Source organism: Cariama cristata, unplaced genomic scaffold (assembly GCF_000690535.1).
Source record: "Cariama cristata isolate BGI_N322 unplaced genomic scaffold, ASM69053v1 scaffold9355, whole genome shotgun sequence".
NCBI classification, from domain to species: domain Eukaryota; kingdom Metazoa; phylum Chordata; class Aves; order Cariamiformes; family Cariamidae; genus Cariama; species Cariama cristata.
This window is the reverse complement of record NW_009619253.1, coordinates 20941-35676: the sequence shown is the minus strand read 5'-3', so window position 1 is coordinate 35676 and position 14736 is coordinate 20941. Positions and strand designations below refer to the sequence as shown.

General features: G+C 40.6%; 1 protein-coding gene across 1 annotated transcript in view; it reads left to right on the top strand.

The window, feature by feature from the left end:
* Positions 1-14736, top strand: part of CFAP61 (cilia and flagella associated protein 61) — a gene marked incomplete at its 3' end in the record, with an annotated part of 91584 nt that overhangs the window by 68003 nt on the left and 8845 nt on the right. Inside the window, exons 18-20 of the mRNA XM_009701163.1 lie at positions 4011-4179; positions 6200-6374; positions 13496-13788. Coding sequence (XP_009699465.1) covers positions 4011-4179; positions 6200-6374; positions 13496-13788 — 637 coding nt within the window. The remainder of the gene's footprint in view (positions 1-4010; positions 4180-6199; positions 6375-13495; positions 13789-14736) is intronic.

Genomic DNA, 14736 nt, shown 5'->3' with positions numbered 1-14736 from the left:
GTCTGTACAAGATGCATTCACCTGTGAAATGAGTTGAATATAATTATTACTAGGGAAATACTGCTAGAGCAGTAACTTCAGGACAGCAATCCATTGTATTATACCAAGACACTGGTTTCTGCTTTCCAAGACTTTTTAGATTGTTTAGGTCTCCAGGTTAAAGGAAGATGACAAAAGATGTATGCTTGCTTTTTAAATATTATTTAGTTTTTAACTTCCATGAGTTTTGTTCCAAATAATGCTGAACAAAAGAACATGTAAGAATTAATATTAGCAATGTGACCAGTGATCTACTTACAGCAGCCACGTGGGGAAATGCAGACCCCACTGATGAGATAGTGGGAATTTTGCTGAGTATACAGGGGAAAGTTTAGGATTATTGCTGCTGATAAATTTGGAAGAACTTTGCTGCATCATTTCTGCTGCTTGTAAACTATTTGTGTGCCAGTCACTGGACTGTGGAAGTCTATCTGCAGTCCCCGCCAGAGTGCTGTCCCTTACCCTTACTTCGTCTGGGGTGGCAGAGCCATAGGTCTAGTGCAGAACAGCTGAAGGGGAGATTATAAAAGATAGCTATGTTTGTGTCTAGTGAGTGGTCAGACATTTCACAAGTTTTCTTGTTTGCCGATAAGTAAAATATCTTCCATTTAGTAGGATAAAACCTTACATCATTAAAATTCACAGTACATAATTCTCACTTAAATTTATTGTATTTGTTTTGATGGCTTATTTTGTATTTTGGAATAGTAACTAAGAATCCTCACTGTAGACAGTAACATGATTGTTCTGGACATTGAGAAGCACAGAATGAAAATGAATCCATTATTTTGAATAGCTGGGTAATGAACTTTGTATAATTTATTTAGATTTGGCATGTGACTCTCTGGAACCTGTGCATTGTTTTTTTACTGAATCTTTTACTCAGTAAGAGGCAATTCACTAAAGGGCCCGCTCTTTAAGTGACAAAACAACTCAGTGTCTGCTTGCTGAACCTTAGAAATGATATCTCTACAAAGACATGAAAATGGTGTGATGTGAACCTATTTAAATCCACTTTATCTCATTTGGAATTTTGCCCTGTCGAGGAGTAGTTACCTGAACTAATTTTTTTATTGTAGAAAGGAGTTTGTTTAAGTACAAATCTAGTAAATGAAGGGATTATATGCTCACATAAATGCATGTACTCTTTTTCCGAAGTATACTGCAAAAAAGAGTTGTAATAACAAAACATCCTTCCTGACAGAAAGTTGCAGTTCATAGCTGCCTCAGCAGAATTAGCTGTTAAAATTTGAAAGCAGATTAAGAGTGGAAATTGAACTCTGCAGGTTATGATTTTTGAAGGCATCTCTCTGATTTTGGAGTGTCAGTCTCCTGGGAACTGTGCACCTCAATTAAAAAGGTGCTTTTGAAAACCCTCATCTATCCTTGACGTCCATTTTATTTATAGATTTCTGCATGATTACAGTTTAGAATTGTCAGTGGTTTTCTTCCCTTATTTATTTGCCTCTGATATTTGTGAGTACAGAGGATGCAGAGGACCTCAGAAAGCCTGGTCATTCAGTCCTAAAATTCTCCAGGTCACGAAAGCAACTTTATTTGTTTCTGTGGCATCCTGTATGACAATTTTTGGGAACTCGGTAACAGCAATTAATGTGTAGCAATCAGCTCTGGTTTAGAATGTATATTCTGGTACTAATGGCAAAATAACAGCTGTTAGTGCTGAGACTCTCTCTGGCGTTCTCTGCTGCAGTCACTGGTATTATAAAGGCATCAAATGCTTGAACATGAGCTGAGTCCCCTTCTATTTAATCACAGTACATTTAGTCCTGTGGAAGAAAGTGGAATATTTTTCATCACTCAGTATTAATAGAAGGTAAAGTTCTTGAGCCTCTGAATGGCCATGAGCTTTATTTGGTAGATGGAATAATTTTTCTTCAGTGACTTCAGATGACAGACTGGGTGATCATTGGAAAGGGGTTCATTTGGAAAGGGGTAACCAAGAGAAAATTTCAGGATTTCTATATTGGCCATTCCCATCTTGTCTCATAAGTGTGAAGTGCTAGCAGGGGTGAGACTCAGCTTCCTTTCACACAAGATGTCCTAGTTCCATCTTCTTGCCATGTCACTCTGGTCTCATAAACCAGACATTCGTGTAACACCAGCCATTCATCTTTTTTGCTTGTTGAAAAAACCTGTTGCATTCGTTTTCACTAGACCCTGCAGGTTCATCCCTCTAGAAAGCTATAAATGGGTTTGGGATTAGCATTAATCTTCAGTTCTACTGAAAGAACCTAATTTAACAGAATTTTGCCTGGTTTAAGTTTTCAGTAGCAGGAAGGTACTGAGTTGAGTCTAACTGGATTTGCAGAATGGCCAGTAACATACTGTGTATTTTCATAACGGGCTATTACAAGACTTGGTGGTGTTCAAGAGTCATACCAGACCTCATTCAGAATGTTACCTCTCTGATCTGCGGTGCATTTTATGATGATGTGTCTATTGTGCATCTGTACTGAAGTATTTTATCTTCAGGTATCTTTGTCTTTCCAGAAGTCTGTTAAGCAGAGAGGGTAGTACAAATGCAATAATAAATAAGTATCCTGGTATTTGCTTTGTTGGGCAGGGTGGGGGCATACTGTGAGTCATAAAAGACCTTTGGAAATAATTTTAATTTTCATTACTGAGGCATTAAAAGAGGTTTTGTTCCATTCGGATTTTGCTTCAAAATGGGCTTTTTAAATAGCAGCTTCCAAGTCTTTGATACTTCCATCATACATGGGGATCTATATCATATTTTTCACTGAAAACAGGCTGTAACACCGCTGAAATTTAAGAGCTGCAAAAGTAAACCTTGCCTCAGATTTTCAAAATCCACAAGTGATTTTAGGTTCCTTAGTTTTTTGGTACTGATATTGAATTAACACTGCCAGAGTGTGGTGCTCAGAATGTGTGCACCATACACACCCTGAAAATCAGATTTCTGTTGAGTTATCTCTTTTGGACAACACTCAGTCCATAAGACGCTCAGGGACAAAAAGCCCTGGAAACCATAACTACTATGTGGAACAAGGCTCTGCTTCTTAAAACAGACAAACCTTTGTATTGTTTGTTACCTAGCTCTGAAGGTAATTGCTTTGAAATTGTAGAAGTTGCTTCCCCGTTTTCATTAAGAATAAATCGTTGTTCAGTTACAAATTAGTGAAGATTAATAATTTTCACATCTGCACTGTTTGTGTCTCTTTCTCTCATTTACCTGCTAATTTTGTTTTCTTTTGGATAGCCTATGGGATAATTTCTCCTTTATTCTTGTTAGTATTCAGTTAATTTTGAAGAGGAATTCAGTTGCACCGTAGAGACTTTTGAAAGTTTGGGGGTAGGGGGTCAGTTTAGTATATTTTCAGCACTTTTCGTTCTTGCCTTTGGGAAAAAATCATTTGGAAAGGGATCAGCAAGAGAAAGTTTCAGATCTCTACCTTTAACTTCTAGGTCTGACAACCGTTTTCCTAGCTTTCTATTTATTTTTAAACTTTTTGGACTAATACTTTGGAACATGGATGTTAAAATGCGAGTGGTGCCTTTGTGTCTCACCATAGCCACTACTGGTGAAGTTGAATACTAAATGAAGCAAAAGTGGAAAAAAAAATTAATAAGGGAGTCTTGTATAGGAGAAAGAATTAGACTGTTAAAATATTTTCTTTGCAGGTGCAAAAGTCTCCTTTTCGCAGCAGCCTGCAAAGAAAAAGCAGAAGAAAGCATATATTTCTGACTCTGTTTTTAAATTATGTGGTTGTATGGCCGAATGCTGGGAGGGATTGTTTGGTTTTCACAGAAAGTTGTCAATTTGTAACTGAGTATTTCATAATGACTAATCTTTGACTATAGACTGCTGTAAACTCACAGCGAGAGAACAGACTTGTACCACTAGGAGACTTTGGCTAACTCACCAGATGTCTAATTAATGCCTGCTGTCAGCTGCTGAAATGTCACTTACAGATATTCTTTCTTCACAGCCACTGTTTTAATGATGAAGATTATGCACAGATGTCACTTTGTTCTTGGGTTAACGTTGTGGTTGGTAAAATGACTGGCATAAATCGCGCTGCCAAATACGTAGTTGTTTCCAATGAGAAAAAAGTACCATATGACTACCTTGTTCTCTGTACGGGACAGAAATACCAGGTAAGTTTGTGCGCAGAGTGAAAAACATAATATATTCAGTTTTTACAGTGAATACTGTTTCTCTGATTAGCACAGCAGTAGAGTAGACCTTAACAAGCGTATAATCAGAAAGTTCGCAGCCCTTCAGTGTCGCAGGTTGTACTATTTCAGTGCAGCTATAGAATTTGGAGATGAGAGATTTTACAAAATTTCCTACCAGCAATGTCACTGCCCAGTATCAGATATTAGGCAAAGCTGCCAGTATTTTTGTTGCCATAACCATTAAACCTGCTGAAGAGTAGCCCCAACTGACATGTGTCTGCAGCCACAGGAGACTTAACTCCAGCTGGTCTAACACCATTTGACCTAGTTTGGGCAATGGAGAGAATTCCTTATCAAATTAATTACTTGTCTCACATGATGACCCTGCCTAGGCATGTACGTGGTGCTGTATGTTATTGTAGTACACAGTTAAGCTTCCAGTGAGACTGAAGCAGACCCTTAGTTACATGTGAAATGTGAAATGAAGCTCATCTGCAGCTCTGCAGGCTGAGCTTTGACTCAGGCATCCCAAGCAGGATTCGTTCTTTCTTGTATATCCTCACATGGCCTTCAAGCTATGTATACCAAATGGCCATCTTTTGTAGAGCCCTGTTGCCTGCAGTGATTACTGACAACCTTACTGGTTGGCTTTGGGTAGGAATCATGAGCAAGGTATTTTGCCTTTAAAATCAGAAGATTAAACTGAGCATGTGTCTACAGGTTTTTACAGAGCTGTTCACCATAAGTCACGAATGTGAGGTATGTTCAGCACAGTAGTGAAATCTGGACTGCATGTGTGCAACAGATTTGTGGAGCAAGAAAGCCCCAGTTTTTCTGTAATCACTTTTGAGACTAGAGCCCCACTTTAAACAACAATCCATATTCATGGTTCAACAAGGATGAAACAAAAGTTGTTTCAAAATAGTTTGAATGACTTTGAGTGCTCCTAGAAAAAGAAGTTTGGAGGTAACTCTGACTTGCAAAATAAGTTATGGGAAGTAACTACACTGGAGGAGAAAAAGATAAAGCAAGCAAGGGAAAACTTGGGTTTTATCTGCCTTCGAGAAGAAAACCTAAGGTCATCTATTCCCACTTTTAAGCTCTACAAAAAATAGGAAGGAATCACTTTTATCATCTGGTTTCTATTTTATTACATAGGGCTGTAGTCCATCCTTTTTATAAGTTGTCCCTAATTTGATAAGCGGTCAGATTAATGCCTAGTAAAACATTATTCATGATCATTAAGAGGATTTACTTGTTGGGTAAGATATTTTGATGTCCTGGCTGTTTTTATATGACCGAATAGTCTTTCAGTTGATCCAGTTGGCAGTGAGAACATTGTTCAGGACATTAATCACTGGTGCTGTAGAAGTCATAGATGAGATTCCCTTTTTTGCTCTGTATGATTCAGATTGAATTTGTTACTGTAAAGTAGCATTATACATTTAACGCTTTACTGAATCCTGGCATTTTAACAGTCAAGCAGGTTTTGTCCCCCCTTTATCTGGGACAAAATCTCTCTTATTTTGTAAAGTTGATTTTTTGCTGACAAAAGATGGAGGCAGTCATGCTGTATGAAGAATTTTCAAGTGTCATTTAAAGGTATATGTTACTCAAACAACTGCAGAGATCCTTCAACCGTATATTTATGCATTTCTGCTGTTTGCTGTGAAGTCCCTTTCATTTGCGTTTTGCCTGTATTGTTATTCACTTGTACTGGCACTGCTGTTTAAAATGGTCACCTGTATCCCATAGAAAATATGGAATACATACACACGCATGTGTACCTGTGTGTGCGTGTACTCAGACTAGCATGAATCTATTCTCTGTGGCCACTGATGTGTTTGCTACTGCTGAATGTTAAGAAGGGTTAGGATGTAAAAGGATAGTAACCCTTAGGTAGTCAAATGGCTTGTGTCATTGTTTTTTAAAATCTTTCTTAACAGTTCTCCAAGATAAATGCCATATATTCATTCACTCATTTATTCATTTCTTCCAGGTCCTGGCTCCCACTGGAGCGGATATCAGTAAACTCCCAACTAACAGAGAAGTCATAAGTAAGTGGCCCCAAAGATACGCAGGGAAAGTCCCTTCCAATCATTTTACGCTCAATGATGATCAGGACTGCTTAAAGGCAATGCGCTGGCTGAAAGAAAACATTGTCAACTCAGAAGGTAAGGGCTTTCGTTAACACACGCACATTTACAGAAATGTTTTCTAGGCTTATTGTTTCCTTAATTCCATGGTATAATTGGTGCTTGATTAATTCTAACAAAGTCTTTCATCTGCTGTGCTTTGTTTTCCAGATTAATTTACAATTTGTTGTAATTTTTGATACCCAGCATATTTAGCTAGGAAAGAAAGGCTTGAGATAGATTAATTATCTGTAATTATTATATAAAACAAAATGAGTCCCAAATGCAAATCTAGCTGGAGTCATTAATTAGCCATTTAAATAATAATTTAATTAGTAGTTGTGTTTTTCTGTTGTATAGAAAAAGTATCTAGATTTGAGGTGTAACACAAAGAAAACAGGTCTAAATTAGGAAGTGTTGGGTTTTATTTTTCGGTATCTGTCATCTTTATATTAGGTTACTTCGGTTACAGATTTTCACATAGAACTGCAGGCTCCCTGTATTTTCTTTTAAACCCTTAAAATCACACATTTGTGCAGATGTCCACCACACCTGTATTTCCTCAGCCTCTTCATGTGTGCATTGTTCATATATTATTAGTTCATTCACTGAATGCTTATGCTATTGAAAATATCTGGAATCATCCAGGCTTCCGAGTTAAACTTTCGACTACAGGAGGAGAGACCAAACAGTAAATGAATTCATGTAATGTCGGTTCTGCATGCTGGATCTGAGTTAGGACAGAGTTCAAAGCAGGAAAACTGTCTTTGTGGAAAGTTCCTGTTGACTGAGTGCAACAACAGGAGTTTCCTCAAGATGTAGTTTACCTGGCTGGTTTGTAGCGAACATAATGGAAATTGGTAGTTATTTGGTGTGTCCTGCATGGCAGACCTTTAGAGAAGTTCTCAAGACACTGGAAGTTTCTTTATCATCTTCCAAGTCTTGCTGTGATCGGAACAGGAGACAATAAACATAATAATGTTTCTGCTCACGTTTTCCTCAAACAATTTCCTGGCCTCAGGAAATGGAGCCTCTTCAGCAGTCCTGCTCTGCCTGTTTTCCAGCTGATACCAGCCCCTGCCCACGCAGTTTTACCTGATGTCCAGCTGATACACACAGCTGTGTTTGCATAAACAGATGAGGTTGTTAGTTTTCCCTGTTTGTTACGGCTAGTCTTTCGTGTAAATCCGTGCGTGCCCAGTCCTGGAATGTGCTCCATTGCATCTGTGCAGAAAGGCTGCGCGAGAGCTAGCCTCTGGCTGTGACACATGGCACCCAGGAGGATCGCTCCTCAGGTGATAGGCAGTCTTAGAGCACCTCATCTGCTTTGGAATGAATGCACCTTTATTAGGAGTAATACTAAGTTAATATTATATTAATCATAATTTCATTATTGCTGCTGACTTTTGTTGCAATGTAAAGCTGGATATCTTAATTAGGCACTATCCTGTCTTCAGTTATAATTTAAATCCACAACTCCAGCTGAGGCCAGTCTGGAGGGACTTTTTGGAGATGTGGTCTGTGGCAGACGTGACGCCCCCCCCTTTCTTCCCACCCTGCCTCTGGCTCCAATTCCCTCCCGTTGCTCTTCCCACTTCATGTTCTCTGCTGCTGCAGATGTGAGCTGTAAAGAGTGCCCAGCTGGAGAAGTCTTTCTCCACCTATCTCTGTTTCTGTTCTTCCTCACCCTGCTTCTTTTTCCAGCTGTATTTCTTACAAATGTTCTTTCAGATTACTTGATTGTAGCTGCATCCAAGATCCCTGCTCTTTCTGAAAATGAATCCACTTTTCAGCCCCTAGCCTATTCTGGAGACGGTCTAATAGGCGACAGGCTCATGGAGGCGCAGAGGCAAGGCTCCTGTGGAGTTCAGCGATTGATTTGGATGTCTGTCAACTCTCTGCAGGCCATGCTACCGCTCTACTGGGATGACCAAAGTTTTACATTTGTGTTTTCTTTTCATCTCTTGAAATTTTCCAGATCCTAGTTTTGCCTTCTATAAATAGTAATATTCCATCTCATATATTTGATCTCATCAAAACTGTATTGTTTGTCAAATTCCTACTAACCTGTTTTAAACATGTTAGAATTCAAAATGTTAAAAAATAGGATTTGCTTACATTTAAAGAAAACAAAGTGGCTAGTAAAACTATATATTCTGGTAGCTGCACAGAAACACACATTTCATCCTCCCACTTCAGATATAATAATAATAATTCTTCTCAGCTTATACTCGGTCTATTCTCCATGCAACTTTCTTCTGTACATTTATCAAAGGTAGTCTGGAGCCTGCTGTGCTGAGCCCCCTTCTGCTGCATGCAGGGTGCCTGACTTGGCCCCTGGATGAGCCCCCTCAGGGTCCCCCGTAGCCATCCTGGGGGCTCGGGCAGGGAGCAGCTCCTGCTGACACACAGTGCAGTGAGCGCACGGAGCTATCCGGCTGGGGGAGAAAAACTCTGGACAAGGGAGGGTGAATGCAACTTCAAGACCACCTGTAGTTCTGGAGGTTTTTTTAAAGGAAAGTGTTAATCACTGAGCTTCACAATGCCAGCCCGATTAGCGTAATTGGATGAAATCTTCATTTGGTGGCACTGATTTTGAGAGCAGCTTTTAATTAAGAGTTAAGGTAGGGGTTTTAATTGCTTTTCTTCCCTCTGTGAGCACTGGGTACTGCTTCATTCTGGATGAAATCAGTGAATGCTTTTTTGCGGGTTGTAAGTAGAGCAGGATCAGCCTGATCGCGTGTGCTGGCAGAAGGCATTACATGCATGCCGTGGTGGAAGCAATGGTGCTCCTGGCAGTGACTGCACCACCAAGGATGGGCAGCAGCATCATTGCTGCTGCCTTCCTCCCGGGGCTCCTCCTCACCTGAGGCAAGGAGAGATGACAGGAGAAGCTGGCTGGCACTCAGCAGCAGGTGTTGCTCGAGGAGCCCATGGGGAGAAGCGCAAGCCACGTCTGCTGCTGCCAGCTCCTTGGCCGGCTGCAGTGGTGTCCCCCGAGCTGAGGCCAGAGGCCTTTGCCCCTGGCCGGTTGTGCTGGTGGCTCCAGAAGGGCCTCTTGCTGCCAAGGGCAAGCACCGGCCCTGACGGCTGCCGCTGTGGCTTCTCTGATGAAACCCAGCCACCTAATGCATGTAACCTATTATAACTGTAATTGTGACTAATTGAAATTCATCTCCTATTAGCTCTGCACTTTCCATGAAAATAAAAAGTAGGATGGGAGTAAAGTAAGGAACAAAACTGCTTTAATGGCCCAAAATGGAGCAATTATTTTTTCTCTTTACCTAAACATAGTTTACTGCCTTATTAAAAGCGTGTTTGTAGGAATACTATCGCATTAAAATTCCAGTGCATGAATCATCAACCGGAGCCATTGATGCTTTAGCTAATACTGGTTTTCTCCTTTAGCGTTTGCAAACTAAAAAGATTCAGGTCATGCTAGGGTCACTGAAATCTTGTGCTTCCACTTGTGGAAAATGAATGAGACTGCTTTGCCACAGAATGCCGACATTCTAGTAATAAATGATAAAACTACTCTAACGGTCTTTATTTATGGCTGCTTTTTTCCATGGAAGATTATTATGTTTACTCACAGATAGATACATTTTCATGTAGTTAAATAATAAAAGCATCCTGAGGAACTGCTGTCTGTCCAGCGAACATAATTTCAGTCCATAATGAATATCTGTAGTTCCTAGACTACTAGCACTGTAATCTAAAAAGCCACTAATATTGTAATAAGCAGAAACCGTAAATTGTTGATTTACAAGAGGTCAGTAGAGGAGCATTGCTTTCCTTGATCTAATGTAGTTGTATTTAATATTACCATATGAAACAGAATTTTAATTTTCCTTGAGAAATGCAGGGCTTGAATCTGATCTCGTATATACAAAAATGCCAACATATAATGCAATAACTGAACTTCCCTCTGAAGAGGCTGCTTCTGCCAAGTGGTGAGGATCTCTCAGTTGCTCAGACTTGCTTGCCTTGGAGCCAGAATAAAACTTTGCTAGGCTGTGCACTTCTCATTCCCCTTTCCCAGCCACTGCGTCCTCTTTAGCTGCTTATGTTTTTCACCCCTTGCTAATTGAAAATACGTAAATGTAATGTGAGGCTGTCAGCATCCACGTATCACGTTCTTACCTGCACTATTAGCACATTAGATTACTAAAAATGAATATATTGAAGTTTGTATTTCAACACTAGTGCTGCTTGTTTGCTTCTTGCATTACACCCTCCTGCAGCAGTGAAAAAAATGGATCAGTCCTACATCTTCCTTCTTTTTTGGCTCTCTGATGAGGACGGTACTACCTAGCAGATAGGCATCCTGACAGGCACAAGCAATGGAAAGGGTTCTTCTGGCTTGGAAAGTCAGCTTAGCAATGTACACATTGGACAGAATTCCCATTATCACACACTATATGTATTCTGCATTATGTTTATGAAAGTAACAAGATCTCTTACTTCTTAGGATTTCACATGAATCCATTTGCAGGTAAAATTGTTCTGTCCCTCTGGTCATTGATGTGATCAGTAAAAATATGCTTTCTATCATTTCTGAGCATGTATAATCATGGGGCAATTCTTTTCTCTGGCAGTTATGAAGAGAGATGTTTATTTGGCGGCTACAAGTAGCCAAACTGATATGGACAAATAAAATAACCTTGTAGTCAAAGGAGAATAATAGAACATCTGTTAACAATTTTTATCATTAATATTCTTGGGAGCTAGGGCTTTGTGAATGCTCTGTTTAGTATTGCTTTGTGTCTCCTGCAGTAAAACATGGTCCCAGTGAAATTAGTTTAGCCTATGAAATAATAAAATTTTGGTTGTAGGGGATGCTATCACTTGTAGTGAGACATAAATGCCAATGCCGAGATAAACGTGCAAGTTAGTTGCATGAGGCACTCTCATACCTGCTCATCACTGCTTACTGTAGTGCCATGTCAGAAAACAAATGCTGCCAAAAGTCAAGATCAAGCCAGTTATGTAGGAAAATCAGCTGTTTGTCCAAATTCTGATTGCAGTTCCTGCCATGTAGTCTGCAGGGAGCCAGTGCCAGCTGCTGTTTACGTCAATTAAAGGCCGTTCCTGAAACATCTCATGTGTTTCAGCACTGATTTTCCTTTAGTATATTCCACCCTATGCTTTTCCTTCAGTGTCAGACTACAAGTTGTTTTCATAGAGAAACTTCTGCTGTATTATCAGTCTTCTCATGCAAGGCCCTATATCCTCTGTGTTATCCCTCAGCTTCAGTCTAAGACCAGACAAGCCTGGGAAGGCCTGGGATTTCTGCACTGGCTTTCTTCTGGTTTTACAGACATTGCCTGGAAAAGCGATGCTTGGGGGGGTGTTAGCTTTTCTGCAGTTTCCTTTCTCCCAGCTCCATGCTGCAGTGTATGATGTCCTCTATTCCAAGGATGTTTACATGTTAGCTTGTGTAGGTTTGGCTCAGTTACTTCCTATTTCTGCCAGGGATTTCCCAGAAAGCAACAAATATACCTACTGACCAGCAGCACTGTCCAGGTATGGGACATTAAATGCACCAGGAACGTGCATTGGATGCACCCTTGTGCTGACAGATGAAATTCTTGGTGTACTGAAACACCCATCAGACTTAATGTGCAGGAGCTGATGTCTTAGTGAAGGTCTATCAAAATTCACAGGCTGGGTGTTCCTCCATCGACCTCGGCCTTGCAGCTTGAGCTGGGGCAGTTAAACACAGCACAAACACAGAGCTGGTGGTTGTGAGCCCACAAGCCTGGGCTGGATCCTCCTTTGCTCGGGCAGGAATTTGGCTGTGGCCCTCGTGACAAAGGGTCTTTAGCCCCTGGGAAAGGAGTTCCCAGTCTGTCCTACTAGAGCTGTGCTGTTTGGCATGGATTACTTGAAGGCTTAGTGGATCGTGGTGCAGAAAAATGGTTCCTATTCCAAATAGGGGGACAGAAGGAACAGGGAGTCCCTGCTCAAAGGAACGTTTATGTGTTTTATATTAAACATCCTTAGATAAAACACACAGGTGCTCCAATGCATCCCAGCTCTGCCTCCCTTTTTGCCAGAAGGGCTTTAGCCTTTAGGCTGGAAAGTCACATTATGCTTACACAGAACCTGCTTCCCTCCCATCCCTATGTATTTGCTTTTGACTTTAACTATGCAGTTTGAAGTGGCACCAGTTCGGTAAGAGTATTTGCAAGATCCTACCATATAGCCTGCAGCTTTGTAGTTAACGGCACTCCAACGGAAGGTGGGAGCTGTGGGTTTGAATCAGAGCTCCTTTTGCCCAGCGGGTGGAAAGATGAAGCTGTTTTAAATTGTGGTTTCCACTCTAGTGACAATGCACTGCAAAAGGAGCAGCAATATCCAAACACTGTTTTCATGCCAACTGATCAGAAATGCCTGTCTCAAGGTTGCTGATTTCTAGGCCGTGCGCAAGGACGGAGGCTGGCTGGTTCGGAGCACGTAACTTGAGGAATTTAGGTTTTGGGTGTTCTCCGACGTGCACTGGAGGAAGGCAGCTGTCTTCAAAGAGCAGGGCAGAGCTGCCAGCGGCTCCCTGTGGAGCGTATCGGCCGCCTGTGCCCCTCCGCGGGGACAGTTTGGTGAGAGAACCCAGCAGATAGGAAGCGGCAGGCACAGGGGTACGTCTGCAGGGGCCTCTGCGTTGTCTGGAGATTAGGCTTTTGTGGAAGGAAACAGCAGCACCGGTGACTTCCTATATTGCACAATGGCTTGTTTTCTATAACTTGGTCTTTCTGTAGTTCGCAGGGTTTTTTTTCTGCATGATGTATTTAATTTGCTCCTGTCTCCCCACCCCCGTAAGCCCTTTGAATTATCAAAATTGAGGAGGGAGGGGAGAACAAGATAAATTTTATTTTTTTTATTCCCCCTAGAGGATTTTCAATCAAAATAATTTCAAATTATGGGGTCAGAATGAATGTCATACTTCTATGTTAAGTACTTGCCTACTTTGTGGGATATTTTGTACAGATTCTTCACTAAATTATCTTAGCTACTGTTGCTAGGGAACATTGTTTGCTTCATAGCATCAGAGAAATAAGAGGGTCAAAGAGAGCAATTTCGTGCTATTATCATCTGAGTTATACTAATAAGGTTTTCATTGTATGTCTTAGAAATTTTTCCTTTTTTTTTTTTTCCCTTAGGGAACATCATTGTCTATGGGAATACAATTGACATTTACACCACGGTAGAAACCCTCTTATCTCTTGGAATTAATGGTTCTCGCATACATCTCGTACAGCCTCCACTCAGCTCAAATGTTACTTGCCTTAACAACAACGAAATCGAAAGTGCTGTTCAGGAGGCACTGTCAAAGGCTGGCGTGTCTGTTTATTATGACAGTATCCTGGCACAGTGGAATGAAGGCGACGACCCAGACCTTATCACATGTGCTGCGTTCACTACTAATACAAAACCGTTTAAATTGCAGTGTTCAGTAAGTATATGCTTTCATTGTATTTTCTTCAGTCTGTTTTTTTAAGACAAAGACCATCAAATTTAGATAGGCCCTCATTGGTTTATCTATTTTCTCATTGTCTCTAGAAGATTGAACATTCACTTGTTAGTCTAAAGGATTGGGGTTTTTAAAATTCCAAATAAAACCATTGTTAATGCTCTGACTGATTTGGATTAAAATGTATTTAAGTCACCTGACTCAAAAATAGTTGTTCACTGCTGAGTGACAAATACTCTTAATTAATTTTTCAAATAATTCCAGGAATCCTTTTATTATTTAAATGTCTACAGTGAATCCTGTCTATAGTTATGTGCATTTGATTAAGTCATAGTAGACACCAAAAATGTTAGGAAAGAGAGACCTACTATGTAACTTAATTAAAATATATTTTAAACAGATTTTTCTCCCTCTATATTAATGACTGCATTTTTGTTCCTCTATAGTATCAGTATCTTACCTAAGTAAATTATACGCATACTCACAGGTATGGCCGCGCTGTGAGATTTAGGATAGGTTTTAGCCTTTCCTAATGGGCAGAATAGTTCCGTTTTTCTTTATTGGGCTAATCCATGTGAGTGAGCACTTCTGTAGAGTCACTTCAAAACGTGCATCCGTGGGGAGCTGTACAGCCCCCTCAACACACCCTGCTGTGGGCACGCTACTTTGTGCAGCAAGTCTGTTAGAATTCTGGAAAGGAAGAGACACATGCCTCCACCGGAGAGCTCCCCAGGATTCGGTGGTCCCTGCCAGCTCCCCTGCACTGGAAAGTTATAAGTCATTGGATTTTCCCAACCCTTTTCTTTTTAACATATGGATAGTGAAGACCTTGCATAGCGCTTTTATCCCCTAGCAGTCTCCTGACTTTGGTCCCCTTATCAGTATTGATGTTTCTCCCACTCTCTCCTCATATGCCACTCTTCAGTTTCT